The sequence below is a fragment of the Leuciscus leuciscus genome (assembly GCF_965113295.1).
Source record: "Leuciscus leuciscus genome assembly, chromosome: 3".
In the NCBI taxonomy this organism is placed as follows: domain Eukaryota; kingdom Metazoa; phylum Chordata; class Actinopteri; order Cypriniformes; family Leuciscidae; genus Leuciscus; species Leuciscus leuciscus.
Genome location: NC_138727.1, coordinates 60,265,434 through 60,292,102, shown reverse-complemented (window position 1 = coordinate 60,292,102; position 26,669 = coordinate 60,265,434). Strand labels below are relative to the sequence as shown.

General features: G+C 42.7%; 1 protein-coding gene across 1 annotated transcript; it reads right to left on the bottom strand.

Moving 5' to 3' along the window:
* Window positions 1-943: 943 nt before the first annotated feature.
* On the bottom strand, window positions 944-19,063 carry LOC309493685 (polymeric immunoglobulin receptor-like). Its single transcript, XM_082162882.1, has 9 exons — window positions 18,976-19,063; window positions 16,843-17,160; window positions 16,433-16,747; window positions 16,040-16,351; window positions 15,640-15,957; window positions 15,288-15,563; window positions 2,093-2,188; window positions 1,862-1,908; window positions 944-1,758 (listed from the first exon to the last, which is right to left on the bottom strand). The coding sequence occupies exons 1-9, from the start codon at window positions 19,016-19,018 to the stop codon at window positions 1,537-1,539; spliced, it is 1,947 nt and encodes a 648-aa protein (XP_082019008.1). The 5' UTR covers window positions 19,019-19,063; the 3' UTR covers window positions 944-1,536.
* Between the last annotated feature and the right edge of the window lie 7,606 nt (window positions 19,064-26,669).

Genomic DNA, 26,669 nt, shown 5'->3' with positions numbered 1-26,669 from the left:
GTTTGTGTGAGAAAACGAACAGTATTTATATCGTTTTTACCTCTTGTACACTTGTACAAGAACGCGCGCCCCCGTCACACACCAGGAAGCGGGCGCGCCCTCAGATCACTTGGACGTGGTTGTGTAGAGGTAAAAACGATATAAATACTGTTCGTTTTCTCACACAAACCGCTCGTTTCGTGTCTTCGGCCATCAATGTGTACTTACGATGGGGAATTGTTTAATATGGATTTCTCTGTGCATGCTCTTTGAGATAGTGACCATAGACCTGCATTATATGACTGACAGACAAGAACGGTTTGACTTAAAAATATCAAAATTGAAACTACTGCGGAAACAAAGACACCTACATCTTGGATGCCCTTGAGGTAAGCTAAAACATACCAAAATTTAATTTCAAAGTGAACTATCCCTTTAAGAGCTAAGATACATCGTTATCGGGAAACCCGGCCCTGGTTAGTAATAAGTGAAGCTGGTAATGCTGTTGTTTAATCCTCCTCTGCTGAGATCTTCACAGATTTAATGTCTTCTTTTATCTTCAGTTGATTTAATCTAAGGCTGTGTGTGAAGTCAGTTGTAGTTCTTGTGTTTCTCTTTTTTTCTGTGATTCTGCTTGTTAACAGCAGGTGTTCATCACTAATGCTCAATTATCACTTAATTAATCACTTAGTTATCTCATTAACTTTAACACTGATTAAGAGTTACTTTAACACTCTTTAGAGTGGGACCATATGTACTTCTGAGCAGTGTTGAGTTAACTCTGGGGATTTTGCTGTGTGGATGCAGTTTTTTGGGGCTTCGAAAACTCTATTCACTCCCATTATAAAGCTTGGAAGAGCCAGAATATTATTTTATAATCGATTGTGTTTGGTTGAAAGAAGTAAGTCATATATACCTAGGATGACTTGAGGGTAAAGAGTAAATTATGGAATAATTTTCATTTTTGAGTGAACTAACCATTTTATAAATAATCTTTCTCATGATCTCCCTGTAACTAGTATCTCGTGTACAAACCTAAAGCAGATCAAAGAAAAAAATCAATATTCAGAGAGATGAGAAAGAGTCTTTAACAGCTTTGAACATATTCTCATGTTTCATGCGTCTCATCATAAAGGTGTTTTAAACTTGTGTCTGTTTAAGAGCTGCTATTAAAGAGGTTTTATGTGTCAAAAGATGCATTTAAATGTACATGTCTCTGCATTTGGAGTGGAAACTTCACAGTATTTTCTAGAAGTGTCACTTAGGTGTTGTATTTCCTGTTTTATTCACACCCTCAGATAAACTGAGATGACAAACTCTTTACACACACCAATAAACCTCTGACACAACTGCTATTTTACACATGTGAAAGAAGAAACATGAGCAATAGAAACTTTAAAGTGTGTCATGATTCAACAGTCTGAACTCAACAACCCTGATCAATAAAACACGTCTGTAACACTAATTTATGGATTATAAAGATAATTATATCAATGAATTGTAAACATTAGCAATACTGGTGTAATGTGTGCTGATCTGTGATCTGTTATAAGTGAGTTAGTTGAGTCTCATGCGGCGACTGACCGTGGCGTAATCAGAGTAAAGCTCGTTCTTACTGACAGTGACTGAAGCTTCACTGAGAGACTCTTCATGCTTCTGGAAACTGACAGACGCGTACAGGAGCTCATCAGAGGGGATTGTGGGTAGTTCATCATGACTGTTAATCTGAGCTGATCCAGGATCTGTGAGACAATCACGTCTGCTGTCTGCACATGATGACTGAACATGAAAAATATAGAGAAAATGTACAATAAAAGGAGAAAACATAAGCACATCAAACACACACACACACACACACACACACACACACACTGTGACTCACCAATGTATTTCTCTCCCTCTTTCTCTTTTCTGATGCCGAGGATCTTCCTAATTACCCAAAACAAAATTAATCAATTAGTAAAACATAGACCAACTAGATCAAACTGGAGACGAACAGCAGCATCTGAGACAGAAACTCATTGAGATTTTACTGCTGCTCATTGAAGCAGAACAGAGAAACTCAAATAACTTTCATTATTAATTTGTTTCAACAGATAATAAATGATCAAACCTCGTCTCTTGTGTCTTAATACACACACAGTCAGAGTGAATCCACCAATCAGCAGCAGACTCACACACACACAAATAATGATGATCATGGAGAAACCTGAAAATAAAACACACAAACACAGTATTGTAAATGTTCATGCTTCACATTTCATTTATTATTTTTTATGAACCTGGATTATTCGGCAGTAACAAGAGTGTATTTTAGTCTCTTCTGCAGACTTACACATAAAACATGTTCTTCTTCATTTGTCTCTGTTGAGTTTTGTGTTTCTTACTGAGACTCTGAACCTTCAGCTCATTTGTTTGTGGTTTTGAGCTGGTGTGAGAACAGCCTGTTCATCACAAACACTAAACACTTCCTGCATTGTAATGTTGCTTTATGTTTTTATTTGTTGAGTGTTAGTGTTCCCTATCGTCCGGTCACTACGACGTACGTCGTGGTGAACGACGAATAGGAATCTCGCTAGAGAGGCCAATCTACTTCGAGTGAAACTAAAACAAGCCAATACACATTGGCGTGCAATCATTTGCATCAGCTGCGCAGCCTCGCAGCGCGGGTATTTAACGAGCAGCTGGTGTGATTGCACTTCAGCTTTTTGCTTCGGAGCCAAGCACTTCGATGCGTCTTCTGAGAGTGATATCAGACGAGCCGTTGGATCTCTCTTTCGGTGCGGGTGTAAGAACACGGCAGCGGGGACAGTCTTCTCTTTGTGTTGTTTGTTTTTCTGTGTTTTGTCCGGTAAAAACTGAGCAAACAAAAAGCTGTTCTTACAGCTGGTAAGGTGCGCCGTTGAGCGCTCAAAGGGAAAGCTGGACCATCCTCGCGGTGTGTACCGGTTGTCTCCTTTGGGGCTCCCTGTGAGGATCAGATGTCGATCGCGGCATCGGAGGGTGGGTCAGATGTCTCTGCGGATGACGACTCAGTGCCGTTACCTCCTTCGGGTGTGTCAACGATGCCTGAGACGGACCCGGAGATGATGGCCATGCTTTCCCGGGCCGCCAACGGGGTCGGGCTCGTGTGGAATCCTCCACCGTGTCCCGAACCCTCGAGGTTGGACGATTGGTATCTCGGGGTGGCGCGCGCTGGTTCTCAGCAACCCACCCCAGTGCCTTTCTTCCCGGAAGTGCATGAGGAGCTTACGGGGGCGTGGACGGCACCTTTCACTGCCAGAAACCGTTCCGGTGGCTCCTCCTCCCTCACCACCCTTGATGGCGGGGCAGCTAAGGGATACACGCGCATCCCGCCAGTGGAACGGGCCGTTGCTATGCAACTGTGCCCTAACTCCACTTGGCGCGGAGAACCGTGTCTCCCTTCACGGGCCTGTAAGTACTCGTCGGATCTAACCGGCAAGGCTTACAAGGCCTGTGGGGAAGCTGCCTCTGCCATGCACGCCATGGCGTTGCTGCAGGTTCATCAGGCCAAGGCACTGAAGAACCTGCACGAGGGTGGTCATGATCCCCAAGTTCTTCAGGAACTTCGTATCGCGACGGACCTCGCGCTTCGTGCGACGAAGGTGACCGCGCGGTCGGTGGGTCGTGCGATGTCCACCATGGTGGTCCAGGAACGCCATCTCTGGCTGTGTCTGGCGGACATGCGGGAGACTGACAAGCTCCGGTTCCTTAACGCCCCCGTGTCCCAGACCGGCCTCTTCGGCGACGCGGTCGAGAATTTCGCCCAGCAGTTCTCGGCTGTACAAAAGCAGACTGAGGCCATCCGTCACATCCTGCCGCGGCGGCCAGCTGCTGCTCCCACCCCTCCGTCTGCGGCTCCTCAGTCTGCTCGTCGCCGAGGGCGGCCTCCTGCGTCTGCCCCTGCTCCCGCGCCGCCGCAGCAGCCTCCATCTAAACGGCGCCGTGGAGCCAGTCGCAGGCGGGCCGCCCCGCCCGTCCAGGACCCCGCTAAGAAGGGCGGCAAAGCCAGGAGCAAGCGGCCCTAGGACGGGCGACCCAGAGATGGCAGGGACTGCTCTCCAGGAGACGATGACCGCATCGCTCCATCCCCCGGAAGAGGGCCGGGTGGAAAATCCTTGTTTTCCTTTTGTTTTTGTTCCGCCGCTGGCCTCAAAACCAGCGGTACCCAAATTTTCAATAAAAGAGCAGTTTCTTACATCTCTGGGTCCGAAGAGGGCCCGGAGAGCAGTGGGGGGAGAGAATCCTCACCACTCTCATCCGCCTCTTCTATCGCCAGCAGGCAGCAGTGTGCAGTTCGAGAACGCAACCAAGCCGCCTCCTGCACCTCCGGCCTCGTGGAACCAGGTAAGTGTTGCACAGCACACTCAGACTCCGCTACGGGCTGCCTCCCAGAGAGAGCCTCCCGAGTCGAGCCCCTGTGTTCCACCTCGCTGCCCCACTCCGGGTACGCCTACGGTCCCTTTGGTCCCGCTTGTACGGTCTCTGCGAGCCTGGCTAGCGCTCCCCAGTCCGTCTCGCTGGCTCATTCGGACCATCAGGCTCGGCTATGCGATTCAGTTCGCCCGGCGTCCCCCCAAGTTTCGGGCCATCCACTCCACTACAGTGAGAGCAGCCGATGCCCATGTCTTGCGCGCGGAGATCGCAGTCCTACTGGCGAAGGACGCGATAGAGCCGGTCCCTCCAGCCGATATGAGGTCAGGGCACTACAGTCCCTACTTCATTGTACCCAAGAAAGGTGGTGGGTTACGACCGATCTTGGACCTGCGAGTTTTGAATCGGAGCCTTCACAAGCTACCGTTCAAAATGCTTACGCAGAAACGCATTTTCGAATGCATCCGTCCCCAAGATTGGTTTGCAGCGATCGACCTGAAGGACGCGTACTTTCATGTCTCGATTCTTCCTCGACACAGGCCGTTTCTGCGCTTTGCGTTCGAGGGTCGAGCATATCAGTACAAGGTCCTGCCCTTCGGGCTGGCCCTGTCTCCTCGTGTCTTCACGAAAGTCACGGAGGGGGCCCTTGTTCCCATGAGAGAACAGGGCGTTCGCATTCTCAACTATCTCGACGACTGGCTCATACTGGCACACTCTCGAGATCAGTTATGCGAACACAGGGACCTCGTGCTCAGGCACCTCAGCCAGCTGGGCCTTCAGGTCAACTGGGAGAAGAGCAAACTCGCCCCCGTGCAGAGGATCTCTTATCTCGGTATGGAGTTGGATTCGGTCGCTCAGACAGCGCGTCTCACAGAGCAACGCGCTCAGTCGGTGCTGAACTGCTTGAACACGTTCAAAGGCAGGACGGCGGTCCCACTGAAATTCTTTCAGAGGCTCCTGGGGCATATGGCAGCGGCAGCAGCGGTAACTCCGCTCGGGCTGCTTCATATGAGACCGCTTCAGCACTGGCTTCACGGCCGAGTCCCGAGATGGGCGTGGCATCACGGCACTCACCGGGTGGCAATCACACCGGCGTGCCGCCAGACCTTCAGCCCGTGGTCAGACCCCTCGTTCCTTCGGGCAGGAGTCCCCTTGGAACAGGTGTCCAGGCATGCCGTGGTATTCACAGATGCCTCTGCCACCGGCTGGGGTGCCACGTACAACGGGCATGCAGTATCAGGGGTGTGGACGGGCCCCCAACTGCACTGGCACATCAACTGCCTCGAGTTGCTAGCAGTTCGTCTCGCTCTGAGCCGCCTAAAAAGGCCGCTACAGGGCAGAGACGTGCTGGTCCGTACGGACAACACTGCGACCGTTGCGTACATCAACCGTCAAGGTGGTCTACGCTCCCGTCGCATGTCGCAACTCGCCCGCCATCTCCTCCTTTGGAGTCAGAAGCATCTGAGGTCGCTTCGAGCCATGTATGTCCGCGGTGTGCTCAACCGTGTGGCCGACGAGCTATCACGAGCTGTGCTCCCGGGAGAATGGCAACTCCACCCCCAGGTGGTTCAGCTGATCTGGAGAGAGTTCGGAGAGGCTCAGGTAGACCTGTTTGCCTCCTCAGAGACCTCCCACTGCCAGCTGTTTTACTCCCTGACCGAGGGAACACTCGGCACGGACGCACTGGCTCACAGCTGGCCCCGGGGCCTCTGCAAATATGCATTTCCCCCAGTGAGCCTACTTGCACAGACCCTGTGCAAAGTCAGGGAGGACGAGGAGCAGGTCCTTCTGGTGGCTCCCTATTGGCCCACCCGGACTTGGTTCCCAGAACTCATGCTCCTCGTGACAGTCCCTCCCTGGCCCATTCCTCTGAGGAAGGATCTTCTGACTCAGAGACGGGGCACCCTATGGCACCCGCGTCCGGACCTCTGGAAACTCCATGTCTGGTCCCTGGACGGGACGCGGAGGTTCTAGGTGACTTACCCCCAGAGGTACTTAACACCATCACTTCTGCGCGAGCACCGTCTACGAGACGTGTGTACGCCTTGAAGTGGAACCTGTTCGTCGAGTGGTGTTCCTCCCGTAGAGAGGACCCCCGAAGATGTTCGATAGGGTCAGTGCTTTCCTTCTTGCAGCAAGGGTTGGAGCGAAGGCTGTCTCCCTCCACCCTTAAAGTACATGCTGCTGCTATTTCAGCATATCATGACCACATAGATGGCAAAACAGTAGGAAAGCACGACCTGGTCGTCAGGTTCCTTAGGGGGGCGAGACGATTAAATCCTCCTCGTCCTCCCTCCATACCCTCTTGGGACCTTTCCCTGGTGCTTCGAGCACTTCAGGATGCTCCCTTTGAGCCTTTGCAGGCAGCAGACTTAAAGCTTCTCTCCTTGAAGACTTTGCTGCTGATTGCACTGGCTTCGATCAAGAGGGTAGGGGACCTGCAAGCATTTTCGGTCGACGAATCGTGCCTAGAGTTCGGGCCGGGTGACAACCATGTTGTACTGAGACCCCGGCCTGGCTATGTGCCCAAGGTTCCTACCACTCCCTTTAGAGATCAGGTAGTGAACCTGCAAGCGCTGCCCCTGGAGGAGGCAGACCCAGCCCTGGCTTTGCTCTGTCCCGTTCGCGCTCTGCGTATGTACGTGGACAGAACTCGAAGCATCAGGACCTCAGACCAGCTCTTTGTCTGTTACGGAGGCCAGCAGAAGGGAAAGGCTGTCTCCAAGCAGAGGATGGCCCACTGGATAGTGGATGCCATCGCCTTGGCTTACCAATCTCAAGGCGTGCCCTGTCCGCTCAGGTTGCATGCACACTCCACGAGAGGCGTTGCATCCTCCTGGGCGCTGGCACGTGGCTCCTCGCTAACAGATATCTGTAGAGCTGCGGGCTGGGCGACACCTAACACGTTCGCTAGATTCTATAGCCTACGTGTAGAGCCCGTGTCCTCCCGTGTTCTCACCCTAAACGGGTAGAAGCACGGTGAGTACCGGCTCTGTCGGCTTGCTGCATCCTACTGTGCACCTTATTACTCCAGAGTCAAAACCTGTTGAGTCCTCCAAACACCCTCGGCCCGGACATGGCGGAGTGTCCGGTGCCAGGCCTTGTCCGCTGAATCCTTGAGAACCGGGTCTAGGCTGGGTCCCATATGTGTGACCCTACGGGGATCCCATATGTGTATATTCTCCACGGCTGCTCCTAATGGAAGCCCGTGTCTTTCCCTTGGGCTAAGTCACCCATTACTCATATGCAGTACAACCCTCGGGTTAGTCCATATGTCTATTCCCACATAACTCTCCTTAAGAATGTGGCTCCCGCAGCGTTCCCCTCCCTCAGATCGGGCACGCTTTCCCAGTGTTATCCAATAATCTCACTGTATGGGTTATAATGGAGCAACAGTGACGGATACTCTCGGTGTAAGCCCTCTCCTATCGTCCTTCCAGGCAAGAAGGTGAGGAGGCTTACACGGGGCGCTGGATGGGGTGCAGCAGCTGTGGCGCTTTGCTAGGGATTCCTATTCGTCGTTCACCACGACGTACGTCGTAGTGACCGGACGATAGGGAACGTCTCGGTTACATATGGTAACCCTCGTTCCCTGAGGGAGGGAACGGAGACGTACGTCCCGTCGCCACATCTGCTGCTACCCGCCGGGGCGACCAGCTTTTCAGGCTTGGCTCCTCAGCAAAAAACTGAAGTGCAATCACACCAGCTGCTCGTTAAATACCCGCGCTGCGAGGCTGCGCAGCTGATGCAAATGATTGCACGCCAATGTGTATTGGCTTGTTTTAGTTTCACTCGAAGTAGATTGGCCTCTCTAGCGAGATTCCTATTCGTCGTTCACCACGACGTACGTCTCCGTTCCCTCCCTCAGGGAACGAGGGTTACCATATGTAACCGAGACGTTTCTGTTAATGTCAAATATTAATGTGAGTGCATCATTAGATGATGCTTATAAGAAAATAAAATCTAGTGTTGCAAGTCAAGATGATGTCACATCTTTAATACACAAAGAGTTATGAATTTGAAATGAGTTTTTGTTCAATTTTCATGCTTAATGCTAAAATAAAATCTTCATATTCATGCTAAGAATAGTTTGACAAACTTAAAATCAGCCAATTATATTATTTCATTTTTTAGCTTATCATAGTTTTAAGTTTTCATTTGTCACACTTCTGACTTGGCTACACAGAAAAAAATAACTGCACAGAGCACATAAGGTCCCAGTCTAAAGAGTGTTAAAGTAACTCTTAAAGGGATAGTTCACTTTGAAATAAAATTTTGGTATGTTTTAGCTTACCTCAAGGGCATCCAAGATGTAGGTGTCCTTTTTTCCGCAGTAGTTTCAATTTTTATATTTTCAGGTCAAACCGTTCTTGTCTGTCAGTCATATAATGCAGGTCGATGGTCACTGTCTCAAAGAGCATGCACAGAGAAGTCCAAATTAAACAATTCCCCATCGTCAAAATTAAACAATTCCCCATCGTAAGTACACATTGATGGCCTAAGACACGAAACGAGCCGTTTGTGTGAGAAAACGAACAGTATTTATATCGTTTTTACCTCTTGTACACAGCCACGTCCAAGTGATCTGAGAGCGCGGGCGGGTATAGATATATACAATAGAAGTCGCCTTGGCTACTGCAGTTCATTGGAACGAAACCGTAGCCAATGCGACATCTAGTGTATATATCTATACCCGCCCGCGCTCTCAGATCACTTGGACGTGGCTGTGTACAAGAGGTAAAAACGATATAAATACTGTTCGTTTTCTCACACAAACCGCTCGTTTCATGCCTTGGGCCATCAATGTGTACTTACGATGGGGAATTGTTTAATTTTGACGATGGGGAATTGTTTTAATTTGGACTTTGTGCATGCTCTTTGAGGTGGTGACTATCGACCTGCATTATATGACTGACAGACAAGAACGGTTTGACCTAAAAATATCAAAATTGAAACTACTGCGGAAAAAAAGACCCCTACATCTTGGATGCCCTTGAGGTAAGCTAAAACATACCAACATTTTATTTCAAAGTGAACTATCCCTTTAATCAGTGTTAAAGTTAATGAGATAACTAAGTGATTAATTAAGTGATGATTGAGCATTAGTGTTGGACACCTGCTGTTAACAAGCAGAATCACTGAAGGAAAGAGAAACACAAGAACTACAACTGACTTCAGACACAGTCTTAGATGAAATCAACTGAAGAGAAAAGAAGACATTAAATCTGTGAAGATCTCAGCAGAGGAGGATTAAACAACTCCACAAACAGCATTACCAGCTTCACTTATTACTAACCAGATTGAGTTTATTTATGTCATATGTCTACTTGTTATTTTTTTGAGAATTAACAAAGGTTTAGATGATGATGTTTTATATTTATACAAACATATTTGGTCACCATTATGGTGATCTGTGTTTGCTTTGGTTGGGCAGTTTCACACTTGGCTTTTTATGTGAGTTAGTGGTTTTTGTAACAGAGTTTACCAAAACACATAATTTGTTGCAAAGGAAGCCAAAAAACAAAGATGATCAGGTGATATATTTTCCAGCATCATAAAGTAGAATAATTCACTAATCTTATTCCTGATATTTGTTATTTATAGATTACATTCAACAATGATAATTATTGCAACAGATCACTCATTCTGAATTTTGTTTTTTAAAATATATCATGAAAAAAATAAAAAAATAAATCCTGGTTACAATAATTTATTGTAAAATAATACTCTTCAATCCTCGAAATTCATGGTAATGGTTCACAGTGTATGTATGTGAACAATGAATTTGCTTAAGCTCAGGGTAAACTAGTCCTGTTTAAATATGCCTATCTAAAACATCAGCATTTAGGCTATTGGTGTGTAGTAGTAGGTTTATCATTTTTACCCAGTGAGAACCCATATAGTATACTGATATTACCCATATAGTATACTGATATCTGGCAGGTTAGAAAGTGTTCAGATGTTCATTCAGTAACTGCTCTAAGTGAGTTATAAAGTGAATAATTTTATATAAGGTTTTTTTTTGTCTCATCACATTGATGCACCACTGTTGAAAGGCGGTCCACTGCAAGCAGTCATATTTTATACACCAGAATACATTGGTGTGGTTCAGAGTCCTGCACGGGTCCTGTTTGGTAAACCTTCAGTGACCCATTATCTGACAGCAGCCCTAATTTTAATTCCATATTTGCTCCAAAACTATGTGAAAATCATCCTGCATACTCATTAAGATAAGACAATACATTGATTTAAAATTTGCAAGACATGTTTTGTGTGAGAAATCTTTATGCAAAGAGGCGTGGACATCATGAATATTTAATTTCTTTCACACCTGAGAAAGACAAAGACCCTCCCATAATGGCCCTATCAGGAGCTATCAGGCCATATCATTATGAGCAACCTTGCACAAAGAATGAGGAGATTTAAGAAAGAATGGCTTTTAGATTGTTTGGATTTATTTACAACACAACATAATCCAAAGATACACAACAAATGACAAAAAAAAGCACATTATTTAACACACTGATCTAAAGACAGAGACTTAACCAGTCACACACCTTTGTGCCATTTCTGAAACATAGTAAATACCTTTCATTTCCATGGTGTTTGATTTTTCACTTTACCATGTTCATGTACGGAGACTCATGTGAATTTTGAAGGATGCTGAAGACTCCTCAGTGGAGCATCTGGTCCCTGAAAAAAAAAAAAAAACGCGCTGTGAACATACTGATATCAAGAGAAACTATAGGGCTGCACGATTGGGGGAATACATTTTAGATTTTTCAGGTTAAAATTACTTTTTAAAATGTACAGAATACACACACACACACACACATATATATTGCAGCACAATACATAGCTTATGCCTACAAGGCACAAGAAACCTGGTGTTCATATATATATATATTTGGGCTGTCAAAGTTAACGCGTTAATAATGCGTTAACGCAAAATCATATTAACGGCACTAATTTTTTTAACGCGCGATTAACGCAGCGCATATTTTCTGTTTGACCCGTGGCCCAACCTCTAGTTGGAGAAATGGAGATACACAGTGTTGCCAACTTAGCGACATTGCAGACCCCTTTAGCGATTTTTTCCCTTCAACAAAGCGCCCAAACCTTATTTAGTTTCTGAGAATCTACCGGTACCGCCGGTACTGCTCTCTCAGCCCGCGCGCGCACTCTCGCTCGCTCTCTCTCTCTCTGCGTCTCGCGCAGAGGAGCAGCGCTTTAATTCAGTTAAGCACAGATATTATGTTGCTTCACTAATTTTACAATTATAGCCGAAATCAGAGCACAGATATTGTCTTTATCTTATGTGAATTTGATTTCACCAGACGACGGCTCGATTATCAGAATTGTTGTGCAGATTAACTTAACGTCTTGGAAGGGAGAGCTGGTTATGTCTTAATGGGTCGCGTTTCAGTCACCATTTCAAATTCATTCCGTTGTTTGACACCAGAAACAGTAAAATATACCAATGAAAACAGTTTTATTGAGAATTTAGCTTCATCAAAATGGGCACAGAGAGAGACAAACTACAATGTAATAATAAATAATAAATGTACATTTAGCATTTTCAGAAGAGCTGCCCTGTCATGCAAAATCTAAACATGTTTGTGTTAGTAAATTGCTCAGTGCAAAGAAAGAGAAGTAATGGTAACCTGGCATTTTTTTTGTTCTTTCTACATGTGTCTAATAGACATGAACAAGTTCTTTGAAAAACATCTATGACCTTTGAAACATGTCTCGTCCTTATGCTCTATATTGACTATGGTTTCAATAATAAACATACATTTGCATAAAGCATCTATATTTATCCATGCCCACGTTGATTAGAGTATTACAAACTTGAAAAGTATTAATTTAAGGTACATTTAGAACAAATAAAAAAATGTGCGATTAAATGCGATTAATCGCGAGTTAACTCATGACAATCATGCGATTAATCGCGATTAAAATTTTTAATCGATTGACAGCCCTAATATATATATAAATATATATATATATATATATATATATATATATATATAAAATGAACACCAGGTTTGTTGTGCCTTGTAGGCATAAGCTATGTGCTGTGCTGCATAAAATAATAATAACAATAGCCTATAAATCATTAAAAAGGAACACTTCAGTAACACTGCACTAGAGAAAAATATATTGACTATCATAATGTACTTCAATCTCATTTCATAATGTCATAACTAAAAGAAACATTTGGAGTAAAAAAAATGAAGCCTATTGTTTGGCGCATTTTGCTTTTCAAACGCGAGCAGAACATTTACTGAAGCGATCAAGCCACTCAAAACTATTAAACTAATTATTGTTACCATATTATACATCTACGTTTGAGCAGATATCCACAAACACAGTATTTAACAGTAAACACGGTTCTAAACATTATAATATTCACCATAGTATACACTCATACTAGCCTACTTTTACCATGCTGTGTTTTATTATAGAATATATAAACATCCTCGTATCGAACATGTATACATTTAGTACTGAAAGGTTGCCTACCAGTCTAGTTCACATTTAAAAAAAATTCTGTCTATATATAGATACATATACATGTATGATATTAGGCTTGGTTCATGTTTTTACTCCAATCTCATTTCATAACATACATTTTAATCTGGCACCACCAGTTTAACATGTCTTACCTTAAAAATCGTCTCATCTTCAAATCGCATTCTTCTAATTCTTCTGAGGTAAATCCAAGTGAAACAGCACAGCACAAACACAGTCTTCCAAACTCGATGAAAAGCAGAGGAGTAAGTTACCGAAGTCTGTGATTCTTTGTTTTGAGGTAATGAGGGCGTTTACAGGTCTGCGTTCCTCCGCGTGGATCATTTGCATGTCAATCGCTCGTGCGCGCGTGGGCGGTCACATTAGAGTTAATTAGGACGCGTTTGAGAAACTGTACATGCCGCTCCTTTCATACGGATTACTTAAAGAGAGAATATTTGTTTTTTATATAATTTACATACTTTAAAAATAGAGACTCCAAGCGTTGTATAGACATGCGTTTCAAGTCTGTGTGACAAACATTCACTGAGTTACAGGTCATTTTCTGTCGCATTTCAGAATGAGTTTCACATTGAGAGAGACGGCAGAACGCGCATCATGTTTATTTTCTTTGTTTTACGAAAAACACAACATTTTGTTATTATTATGAGTGTACACAAAGAAAAGAAGACATTTAACAGTTTTGAATGATGTACAACACAAGTATGTAAGATCAAAATCAACAGAGTATTTTGAGTCTCTTTTGCACTGATATGAAGAAAAAAAACGAGCAGATCACGCCGGCGCGATAGCCAACCTCAGGGGGTTAACAGAACACTGACCCATTATCTGACAGCAGCCCTAATTTTAATTCCGTAAAAGAAAAGTTTGACATAAAGTTTGATAAGGAGCAGGGGCAGCAATCTCTCGAGAGCCACACCTGTGGATTCTTAGACCTGGCGTGTCTCACAAACTTTCCGTTGAGAGTCTTTTCTACACAAGTCTCAACACGCAAACAACCTTTCCAGTGTGGGCCCTCAGGAGAATTTCGCAGATTGTGGAGTGGGTTCTGGTGAACTGTGGGTCTCCGTACACCATCTGCCCAACCGAAGAGGACATCACCAGAGTCTCCCACTCCAAATCCAGAGTCTAGCGAGCCCATCCCTGCAAGCTGCACAGAGGTTACGATAGAGCCCAACGCAAACTGTGGAGATCGCCCTGCAGCGGTGAACAAGCCAGAGGGAAACTGCCCCAGACATCGCCCCGGAGCAGGAGCCACACGGAGAGTCTGACCAGGTGTGTGAACCAGCAACCCTGCCACTGTGGATGACTAAGGCCTGGACTCTAGAAACTGTTTGGAACTTTTTGAAGAGATAATCTCCTATCTCTCCTGCCCCCGTTGATCCTGCCCAGCCTAGAGTTTCCTATGTTTCCTGAGTGCCCGCCCAGCCTCCCTCTCTAACCTCTTCTTCCCAAATCAGCCAGTTCCACAGGCCCACCTCCACTGCTTCTCTTCAGCCACTCTGCATCTCCTCATACACATCTCGGTGAGGATCTGCCTCGGCTCTGACTCCAGCCTCTGAACCGGGTTCCTAATGACCTCCTACCCTTCAATAGGGAGGAGTTATTCCAACACCTTCTGCCTCTGATGACTTTCGGTAATACACCAGCCTGCATTCAAGAACCTGGTGTCCCACACTCACATCTGAGTGTGTGCGTGAACTTACCGTCTCACTTCACAATTCTCTCAACTCTTCTAACCAGGAAGCCCTAACCAAAACAATAATATTTAAAAATGTTTAATCAATTAAAAAATCAGTTTTAAAAGAATGATTAAATGACTCGCTCATAAAGACTTGTTTCATTACTCGATGAATCAGAATTTTTGAGCAAATCTCTTGAATGAATGATTCAATGAAAAATACATTTATTTGTAGCCACCTAGCAGCATAACAATGCAATCGATACAATTGTTATTTAAAGCGACAAGTTACTTTTAAAAGGTGATTTACTCTATTTTGATGGCTACTGTAGGCATCAGTGTTTTTATGTGAACTATAAAGTATAAAAGAGCACTCCCTTTATAATGACTGAAGCTGTCAATCACTTCAGTTGCAGCGCGATTGTCTACAATGCTTTCACAGTCTTCAGACTACAGAGCGTGAACATAAATAAGCACAGGACCTGTTTGAAAGCAGCTGCCAATCAGTGGATACTGAATTTAATCCAAATAGTCTTGGCTATTGGATATTTACATATGACAATGCTTTTTCTTAGTGTGTTTTCTTAGTGGCCCCCATTGCCACATCTGTAGATCCAGCTCAATTATTCAAGTGTTAATATATTAACATTTAAATCTGTCCCAAAGACAATGGAGAAATACTAAACTTTAACCTTACCCTTTTTAACAGTGAGAGTGACTTTAGTGGTGATGTGAGATCCACACCAGTATATCCCAGAATCCTCTTCTCTCAGATCAGTGATGTTTACAGTAAAGACTCCAGTAGAAGCTTCATCACTGAAAGAGAATCGATCATATCTGATCTTCTCCAATGAAACTCCATCCTTCACACACATGGAGGGTTCATGTGCTTTGCAGAAGCATTTCTGATGTTCATCATGATGTTTGCACTGGATTGACACGTCGTCTCCTTCATACTTAGTCAAGTTCAGCTCTGGAAATATTAGAAATATGAGAACATCAATTCACAGACATAGTTTCACATATTCAGATGTATAAACCTTCCTCACCCTCGTTCATGATGACGATCAGATGAGTGTAAAGATAATTCACGTCTATCTCTAATGTCACTGCACACCAGTATTTCCCAGCATCCTCTGCTGTCAGTCCAGTGATGGTCCCAGTGAAGACACTTGCAGTGACGTCATCATTCAGAGTCAATCTGTCAGTCTTGGTCTCTTTCTCTTCTCTCACAGTCTCATTGAGAGTATTTCTATCTCTAGTGGAGCACTTCCCCTTACAGAGAGACTTTGACTTTGATTTATAGATTGAATCATAAGGGCAGAAGATCTCAGCAGATTCTCCTTCACGTCTCACTACTGGAGCCACTGCAAACAAACACAGACATTTAACACACATAATTCTGAATATACTGTATTTACTACAATGAAATCATCTGAATTCACTCACTGAAGAGGTCGAGCTGAATTTTGGTGGTCAGGGAGATTAAAGTCAAATGTGTGTCTCTGGTTTCTGCTCCACACCAGTAAACTCCAGCATCTCTCACGCTCACATTACTGATGCTCACTGTAAAAACTCTCTCTTCATTTCTCTCAGATGAAGGACTCATTTCTGTCACTGCAGATGTGCTGATGTTTTGACAGATGTGATCATCATCCTCTTTGCAGAAATTAACTTTATGTTCCTCTGGGATCTGACAGGTGATGTTGACTTCTTCACCAAGATGAGCAGATTCAGTCTTTGTCTTTGGATATTTTGCACCTATAAACCAGGACAAATTTACATAAAGATCAGAACAAAAACGTATAACTTATAAATGATAAAGTATTTCCGGTTCCTCACCATCTCTGACGTCCAGCTGAAGTTCAGTGAAGCTCTCAGTATAGTGAGACACATTCACTCCACATCTGTATGTTCCTGCATCTGCAGCTTTCAGCTCTCTAAAAAACACCATCAAGACTCCTGCTCTGGTGTCGTCATATAAAGAAACATCTCCATTCTCCATCCATTCATCCTGAACTCCTGGATTCTTCCTCTCTGAACATCCATCTGATTTTTTACAGATGTATTTTGGCTTGGTTTTGTGTTGAGGATGTTCACACTTGATCATCATACGACCTCCTGAGTGGCCAGTCGCTCTAGACACGCCCACTTTAACTGTCAATCACAATTATCACTTCTAATAAATTCTGCCGCAAACACAGATTGTAGAAACTTAAAACATGTAGTTGATTAACAGTTGTTTTACTTACTAATAACATGTAGATGAACAGTATTAATAATGGAGTAACTGTATGAGTGACTGTAGACTGAAACTCCACATAAATAAACTCCTCCATCATCTGGAGTCACAGCAGAAATGATCACAGTCATGAATTGTTGATCTTTGCTATCAGTCATACTGAACCTCTTGTTCTTTTTCCATGTGCTGTTTATAATCTCATCAATATAGTATTTTTCTTCTTTAAAGATCCTCTTGGCATCATGAATATGATTCTGTGAATATTCACATCTGAGGAGGGCAGTTTTTCCGTTCTTCACCTCCACTCTCTTTGCCATGTTACACGAATCTGTCATTTACACATAATAGAGCATTTTTTTAATAATGTGCATTTTAGATATTTTGTTTAGTAGTTTTGAGGAGGGTACTGGGCTGAACATGCGGTTAACTAGGTTGACCAATCCTCTTAAAAAAATATATTATTGTCTACAAGAAAATCCCCATGTTTTCGGTGCTGATGCGATGGTGACGCGTTCATGTAACCAGAGGGTAGCACTGCCAATAACGCACCTTAAAGCTGTCAATCAACTCTCAGACAACAGAAGAAGAACACATCGTCTCACACCAGAGCATGTGAGCGGAGTGGTAATATTTCCTCCAGAGCGGAGAGTTCAATAAAGCACAAAACATCAGCCAAAAGAGGATTTTTGTCAGCTAAGTTCTTATTTCTTAACACAGTTGAAAGTGAAAGTGACGGCCAAGTATGGTAACCCATACTTGGAATTTGACCTCTGCATTTAACCCATCCAAGTTAATGCACACACATTAGGAGCAGAGTAGTGAGTAGTTAACACACACACACTGCAAACGTGGATACACATACCCAGAGCAGCGGGCAGCCTTTGTGTGGAACCCGGGGAGCGATAATGGGTTAGGCGCCTTGCTCAAGGGCACCTCAGTCATTTCCCACCGGTTCTGGAATCAAACCAGCAACCTTTGGGTTACCAGTTCAACTCCCTAACCACTAGGCCATGACTGCCCCTGCAGTTAATGCATTAAATGATCTCACAGTGAACAATGCTATTTTTACAGCATTTATACAACTAGATTAATCTTAATTTCTACATATACTTCTAGAAATACAACTTCAAAATGTATAAATTAGCATCTTCCTTTATTAATCAATAGATGATCTTGTTTGTCATTCTCTATTATTGTATTCCATCCTTCTCCATGGGTGGTTTGTTTTTGCAGATATTGATTGTTATCGGGAAAAGACCTTCCAGAATCAAGAAGACTTCCTCCAGAATATCCAGTGACACTAAAGCATCCCACCTAACAGACAAATCATCTTTTTCATTTGTTGAGTTTCATATTTTTCAATAGTGTTTCAATTCATTAAATCATCAATTACAGAAGAAGCAGTCATTTGTCTGTTATTAAAACAGACATGCTGATCAATGCAGAAATGTTCATCATAAACACCTGCAATTACTGATAAAACACCAACTTAAAGAAAGTCAAGGGTCAAGAGCTCAACTAAAGCAAACACTGATCCCCATAATGGTGACCTAAAACGAAACATTCAATAAGACATCAACATCTAAACTTCTTTTAATTCTCCATAAGATCTTCTGTAGACGTGTGACAGAAATAAAGTCAGTCTGGTTAGTAATAAGTGAAGCTGGTAATGCTGTTTGTGGAGTTGTTTAATCAGATCTTGAGAGAGTTAATGTCTTTTATCTTTAGTTCATCTAAGGCTGTGTCTGAAGAAAGTTGTAGTTTGTGTTCTTATTACTTTTTCGAAAGATGATTGAAAGAATGTTTCAGGAACATCATACTAACATTTAAATAACATTTTAGTAACATTAAGGAAACTGGACATTTTTATGTTCTTGGAATGTTACAAATCAACGTTCCTATAATGTTGAATTTTAAATCAAAATTGAGTTGAAAGAACGTTTGAGGAACATTAAACCTTTTAAAACATGTTCCTCTAACGTCAAGAAAACTGGACATTTTTCACGTTCCCAGAACACTGAATATTTTGAATATAAGTCTGTTAGCTGGGATGAGGTTTCTGATCACAGTATCAATCTGATCAGAAACCTCATGAACAGAAAACAGCATCATTACTGCAGTGATGAAAGAGAAAAGCTCTGACCTGAGATCAGGGAGAAAGTGAAGAAGATGAGGAGGATCTTCATTGTGAGTTGAGTTCAGTCTTCTTTATGCTGAATGTTCTCTGTGTGAATCTCTCTGTCTCTACATCTGTCTGCTTTAGTTCCTTCCTCTTTCTTCAGCTCTTTATCAGTAATGATCAGCTTTACTGGCTCCTCCCACCATCAGCACTGACTGAATATTACATTAATCACACTGAAAGAGCGCCACCTAGTGGAGGTTACAGTGTCTGATACTGAGAGCTCATACAAGCTTCATCTTCTCTATAGAAGGACAAATGACACTGAACATAATTAATCTGCATTATTCAAATCTTCCTCTAGAGGGCGACAGTATATTTATGTAAGGTGTCTATAGGTGTCTATGTAAACTTACAAGGGTCAGTGCGACTGCAAACATTTATAGAGCGATTGTAAGAAAAATGATATTTCTTTCCTGTCTTTTTTTTTTATTTTATTTTTTTTACCAATTTACCACAGAATTCCTCAAGTACACCATTAGCTTGCATATAAAATATTATATTTTTATGAAAGAAATCACTTTAATGATGATCTAAATTAAATATGAGTGGCTTCTGGATATTGATCTAGGTGTTAGAGGCTGATTTCTGCTGGTCAGAAAAAGGCCTGTATGATTTAGTTATAGAAATAGTGTTGTGACCATATATATCTAGCAGAGGGCCATAGAGATCCATCATTGTTTTGTTTTGTTTTTCTGGATGTGACCGACTGCTTCTATCAAAACGTTTTTGATATACACAAAAAAACAAACAAAAAAAAAACAAAGACTTTATAGAGGTTGTATTCACAAAATATTTGATTAAATAAACCAAATGTAAAAAGTGACTAACTTTAGAATAATACATTATTTAAAAAAAATATGTAAATAAAACCAATAGCAATAAGCAGAACTGTGTGTTTGTGCGTGTGTGCATCAGTGCATGTGTGTTTCTGTGTGTTTGTTTAATTATAGAAATAACATATAGTTTAAAATATACCACAAAACATAATTCACACATCAGGAAATGTTGAGATACAAAGGCTGATCAACTCAGAGAACATCTTGAGTGAATTCATGTCTTTATTACATAGCGTTATCTTCCTCTCTCTCTGGGAAATCGAAAATGCATCTGATACTTTTGTTTTGACATTTATACTTTGAGGTTTTGACATCTCTATCAGCTGTAAGAAACAGACATGACCTGCAGGATAAATACATTGTGCCTATAAAAATAATATCATACGTTTACATTTCTCTAAACCAGGACACGGCAGAGTTCTCACACGTCAAGCAAACTTGCTAAAAATAAAGAAGCCTAAATTAAATCAGTTCATCATATAAAGTGATTGAGCCTCTTAATTTTTTTTTTACTAAACCGCTCAATTCATATGGATTAGTTTTACGATCTCTTTATTACCTTTTTGAAGCATCAAAGTGTTAGTGGCAAATGTCAATGGAGAGACAGAAATCGCTCAGATTTTAGTACAAATATTTTCATTTGTGTTCGGAAAATGAACGAAAGTCTGACCGGTTTGGAACGACATGAGGGTGAGTAATTACTGACAGAATTGTCCTTTTTGGGTGAAATAACCCTTTTAAATACACAAACTGGACAAACATTGAAATGCTGAGACTTGTTTTCATCTACTTCCATTGCTTCATCAAATCTTCCCCTAGAGGGCGAAAGTATAATTTTCATGTAAGTTCACTCCCTAGAGTCTGTATAAAAAACCGTTGAAATGCAAAAATGAAATAAAATTAATTCCATCTGGTACTTCTTAACATTTTTATCACTTGTAAGAAACATTAACATATTTTTAGGAGGAAACAGACCACATCTGGATTTGTTTGGATACTTTATGCATAAAGACAATCATAATATCAAGGTTTGATGTGGATTCAGCACCTCGGACAGCAGCTGTCAGAGGAACATCAGCATCACTGATGACAGGTGAACTTGAGTTTTTCTGCTTCCTTCCTTTCATCTCTGATTTAGTCATCAAAAACTTCAATCTGCATGGACAAAGGCTCTATGTACTTATTAAATTAGGTCAAAGTTTCATTCCTCCAGAATGATTCATTCTTTATTTTTGGACATGCAGGAGGCGAGTAAATCTGTGCCTTTTACATTTCATGATTTCAGAACACAAAGTAAATTATGTTCTGTGTCAACTACCATACAACACAACTACATACAACCAAGAAATGTCATGTTTAGTCATTGGAATTATAATATCAATAGAACATGAACTTCTATCTGCCACTAGATGGAGCCAGAGGGTTCAATAAGAGAGCTGTGTGTGTGTTTACTGAAGGTGCTGTACATCTATAATAATGCAATGGTGAACAGGACATCACAAACACTAGAGAGATTCTCCAGAGGTTTTCACAGCATCTTTTCATAGACTTTAAAAAAGTGCAATGCCTTTATTGTCTCCTTAAATCACACTATCCCTCAATGAATTTGATATGTTTTATATTCTGAAAGGCTGCAGTTTGATTAGTAAAACTACATTTGATATAAACCGATTGTACGTTTACCCAATTTTACCATGAAGAACTGGCAAACACTCCATTGCATTGTGGGAGAGTTTTGCACAAGCACATTATTTTCACATTTTCTTCTGAAAATATACAAATCTAGTCAATTTTGATATCTCATCATGTTTTAGAGGTCGGTGTTTAATAATAATAATGTATATACTGCATACTTAGGCATGTCTATAAGTTATCTTAGTTAGATGTTGTTTGAGTAAAGATATTTTAGTGATTCGCGAGCCTCAGCGCGACCGTCATCCATAAGCTTCGTTGTGTGCAATTGCAAGTCTTCTGAAGACATCAAACAGATCAGTGTAAAGAACATATCTAAATTTAACTGATTACTCACAGAAAATCTTCCTTCTCTCTGAACTGCCTGTTCACATGACGATTCAACCGCAAACTTTGTTTTCATTCAAACGGACACTCAGCGCTCAGCACCATATAAGGATAAAGGGGAGGAGTCAAAACTGTGCTTAAACCTCATTGCCTCTGGCGTGTATGTTCAATATTATACATTATATATACACTCACCTAAAGGATAATTAGGAACACCTGTTCAATTTCTCATTAATGCAATTATCTAATCAACCAATCACATGGCAGTTGCTTCAATGCATTTAGGGGTGTGGTCCTGGTCAAGACAATCTCCTGAACTCCAAACTGAATGTCAGAATGGGAAAGAAAGGTGATTTAAGCAATTTTGAGCGTGGCATGGTTGTTGGTGCCAGACGGGCCGGTCTGAGTATTTCACAATCTGCTCAGTTACTGGGATTTTCACGCACAACCATTTCTAGGGTTTACAAAGAATGGTGTGAAAAGGGAAAAACATCCAGTATGCGGCAGTCCTGTGGGCGGAAATGCCTTGTTGATGCTAGAGGTCAGAGGAGAATGGGCCGACTGATTCAAGCTGATAGAAGAGCAACTTTGACTGAAATAACCACTCGTTACAACCGAGGTATGCAGCAAAGCATTTGTGAAGCCACAACACGCACAACCTTGAGGCTACAACAGCAGAAGACCCCACCGGGTACCACTCATCTCCACTACAAATAGGAAAAAGAGGCTACAATTTGCCGAGCTCACCAAAATTGGACAGTTGAAGACTGGAAAAATGTTGCCTGGTCTGATGAGTCTCGATTTCTGTTGAGACATTCAGATGGTAGAGTCAGAATTTGGCGTAAACAGAATGAGAACATGGATCCATCATGCCTTGTTACCACTGTGCAGGCTGGTGGTGGTGGTGTAATGGTGTAGGGGATGTTTTCTTGGCACACTTTAGGCCCCTTAGTGCCAATTGGGCATCGTTTAAATGCCACGGCTTACCTGAGCATTGTTTCTCACCATGTCCATCCCTTTATGACCACCATGTACCCATCCTCTGATGGCTACTTCCAGCAGGATAATGCACCATGTCACAAAGCTCGAATCATTTCAAATTGGTTTCTTGAACATGACAATGAGTTCACTTTACTAAAATGGCCCCCACAGTCACCAGATCTCAACCCAATAGAGCATCTTTGGGATGTGGTGGAATGGGAGCTTCGTGCCCTGGATGTGCATCCCACAAATCTCCATCAACTACAAGATGCTATCCTATCAATATGGGCCAACATTTCTAAAGAATGCTTTCAGCACCTTGTTGAATCAATGCCACGTAGAATTAAGGCAGTTCTGAAGGCGAAAGGGGGTCAAACACAGTATTAGTATGGTGTTCCTAATAATCCTTTAGGTGAGTGTATATATTTATATTTATAATATAAATAAGAACTGAAGGTTCGATGAGGCGAACACCGACGTAAGACAAGTGAGGTTGAGAAGTTTGACTTTACCATTTGACAAATAAGCAACTTATTAGCTAAAATAGTGTTATGAGTCGGTGTCGTGGAAGTGGTGGCAAACACTGAGTGACAACGAGAGAAGATCCAAGTGCAGTTTATAACACAATCCAAAGTTGTGGTCCACTAAGCAGGCAGAAGGTCAGAGAACAGAAATCAGTCTAAACAAACAAATCCAGAGAGCAAGACATGAACGAGAAAACCAGGACACGGGCATAATTCAAAAACCAGGAAAATAGAAAACAGGGGAAACGCTCAGTAATGCAGTGAACCACGATACAAGACTTCACGATGAGACAAACAACAGAACAGGGTTATATAGGAAGAGACACATGGATAAAGAGGTGATGGGAAACAGCTGCACATGATTACACAGATGACAGACAAAGCACTGTGGGAAATGATGTGTGTAGTGTTAGTGGTAAGAGTGCCCTCTGCTGGCGTTCAAGTATGGCGGGCCGGAAGGTCCAAAAATAGGACTAATGATTTGTCGTGGGAAGTCGCTATAGTATAGCCCCTAGCTACTCACTTTCCCACTGATATGCCAGCGGTGGATCTGTATACGTACTCTCCTCACACAGCGAGCGACTCACTTTCCTCACACAGCGAGCGACTCACTCTCCTCAGCGAGCGACTCACTTTCCTCACACAGCGAGCGACTCACCCTCCTCACACAGCGAGCGACTCACTTTCCTCAGCGAGCGACTCACTTAGCGACTCACTTTCCTCAGCGAGCGACTCACTTTCCTCACCGAGCGACTCACTTAGCGACTCACTTTCCTCAGTGAGCGACTCACTCTCCCTCACACAGCGACTCACTTTCCTCAGCTGGCGACTCACTCTCCTCACACAGCGAGCGACTCACTTTCCTCAGCGAGCGACTCACTTAGCGACTCACTTTCCTCACCGAGCGACTCACTTAGCGACTCACTTTCCTCAGCGAGCGACTCACTCTCCTCACACAGCGAGCGACTCACTTTCCTCAGCGAGCGACTTACTTAGCGACTCACTTTCCTCAGCGAGCGACTCACTTTCCTCACCGAGCGACTCACTTAGCGACTCACTTTCCTCAGCGAGCGACTCACTCTCCTCACACAGCGACTCACTTTCCTCAGCTGGCGACTCACTCTCCTCACACAGCGAGCGACTCACTTTCCTCAGCGAGCGACTCACTTAGCGACTCACTTTCCTCAGCGAGCGACTCACTTTCCTCACCAAGCGACTCACTTAGCGACTCACTTTCCTCAGCGAGCGACTCACTCTCCTCACACAGCGACTCACTTTCCTCAGCTGGCGACTCACTCTCCTCACACAACGAGCGACTCACTTTCCTCAGCGAGCGACTCACTTAGCGACTCACTTTCCTCAGCGAGCGACTCACTCTCCTCACACAGCGACTCACTTTCCTCAGCTGGCGACTCACTCTCCTCACACAGCAAGCGACTCACTTTCCTCAGCGAGCGACTCACTTAGCGACTCACTTTCCTCAGCGAGCGACTCACTTAGCGACTCACTTTCCTCAGCAAGCGACTCACTCTCCTCACACAGCGACTCACTTTCCTCAGCTGGCGACTCACTCTCCTCACACAGCAAGTGACTCACTTTCCTCAGCGAGCGACTCACTTAGCGACTCACTTTCCTCAGCGAGCGACTCACTTAGCGACTCACTTAGCGACTCACTTTCCTCAGCGAGCGACTCACTCTCCTCACACAGCGAGCGACTCACTTTCCTCAGCGAGCGACTCACTCTCCTCACACAGCGAGCGACTCACTTTCCTCAGCTGGCGACTCACTCTCCTCACGCAGCGAGCTACTCAGTCATGTACATTGGCCTAATATTATAATAAAATCTCTACCCTTTCAAGTACTGTATTGGTGCAATAACTAACTACTTTAGTAAAGTGTTCAATTTTTGTGTTGTAAAAGTCATTTATTCTGAACCAATAATCTTAAATTGATTCTCATTGCATTGTTTTTTTTGTTTTTTTTTACATTTATAAAGGCAATTTACCCCTAACTGTCATCTTTCAAGTCAAATTCTATACATTTTAAGTCACTATATTGCTTTTACCAATCACATTGACTATCAACAAAAAAATGTTTTTCCCACTGCAGAGAAAACAGAATCTGCATCAGAGGTGGCATTTATAAAAAGTTTAATATGCAATATTCCGTCACTCAGCTCGCTCTGGCTACTCCGGTTATCTATTTATGTATATCTAGGCTACAAATAAAACAAAATATGTTATAAACCACCACTCTGCCTCTTTTCATTTTCATAAAAAAAAAAATCTTAAACATAATGGCCACACAAATGTGGTTCAGGCAACGCAATTGATTATCTTCACTGCATATATTTATAACAACACGAAATATAAAACACAACCCTGACTCTTTTTGTTTTCATTTTAAAAATATGATACATAAAAAAATAAAAAATAAATTTATTTTATTATATATGTACATACAGTGAAGAGAATGTAGGCAACATGTATAATAAAATATTTTATATGTTTTAAATATATAAAATAAAATGACATAACCTTTTTTTGTGAAATGTCAGTTTTAATGATAAATAATAGCCATTATAAAAGTATAAGTAGCCTAAAAGGTATAAGAAGCTGTACAATAATAAAGCAAACGATTCAGTCAAACATAAGTCAGCTCTCTAGGCTACAACGTTAAAGTTAAATAGACTAAATATATAAAGTTATGAAACTTCACTTTGCCCTCAGCTAAAACGTTTTGCCAGGGAACAAATGATAGATTAATGAGACAAATAAATACATAAATAAATAGCCCGTTAGATATACACAAGACGATTTATATCTCATGTTAAACCACTAGACTAGAGACATCCGAGCCAGCGGCAAACGTCAGCAGCACTAGCCGAGGAAAGGCTGTTCTCGGCGGGGTACATGAGCGCCGAGCGTCCGATTGCCTGGTTCTCACAACTCCGAAAACGTCAGATAAAATTTTCAAATAGGTGCTTTATAAATAAACCAAAGATTTGAGCTTTAAACAACTACTTTCTCGCATGAAATACTCTTAAAACTACATTTCGTGACACAATTACAGCAGTATTTTTAAATTACGCGGGGTTTCTCCTCTGCTATTGACGCTTGCTGGTTGGTGTGAGATGTATTCTGGGATACCTGGCTGTATCAAGTCCGCACAAGTCACCTCTCGATGCATCCTCGGTAAAAGGGGCGGATCAAGAACACATCCGGGGATTTGAACTGGACTTGGCTAGATGTGAACTTTGAATTGGAACAGTGCTTGGGCAGCGACTGATGATGTT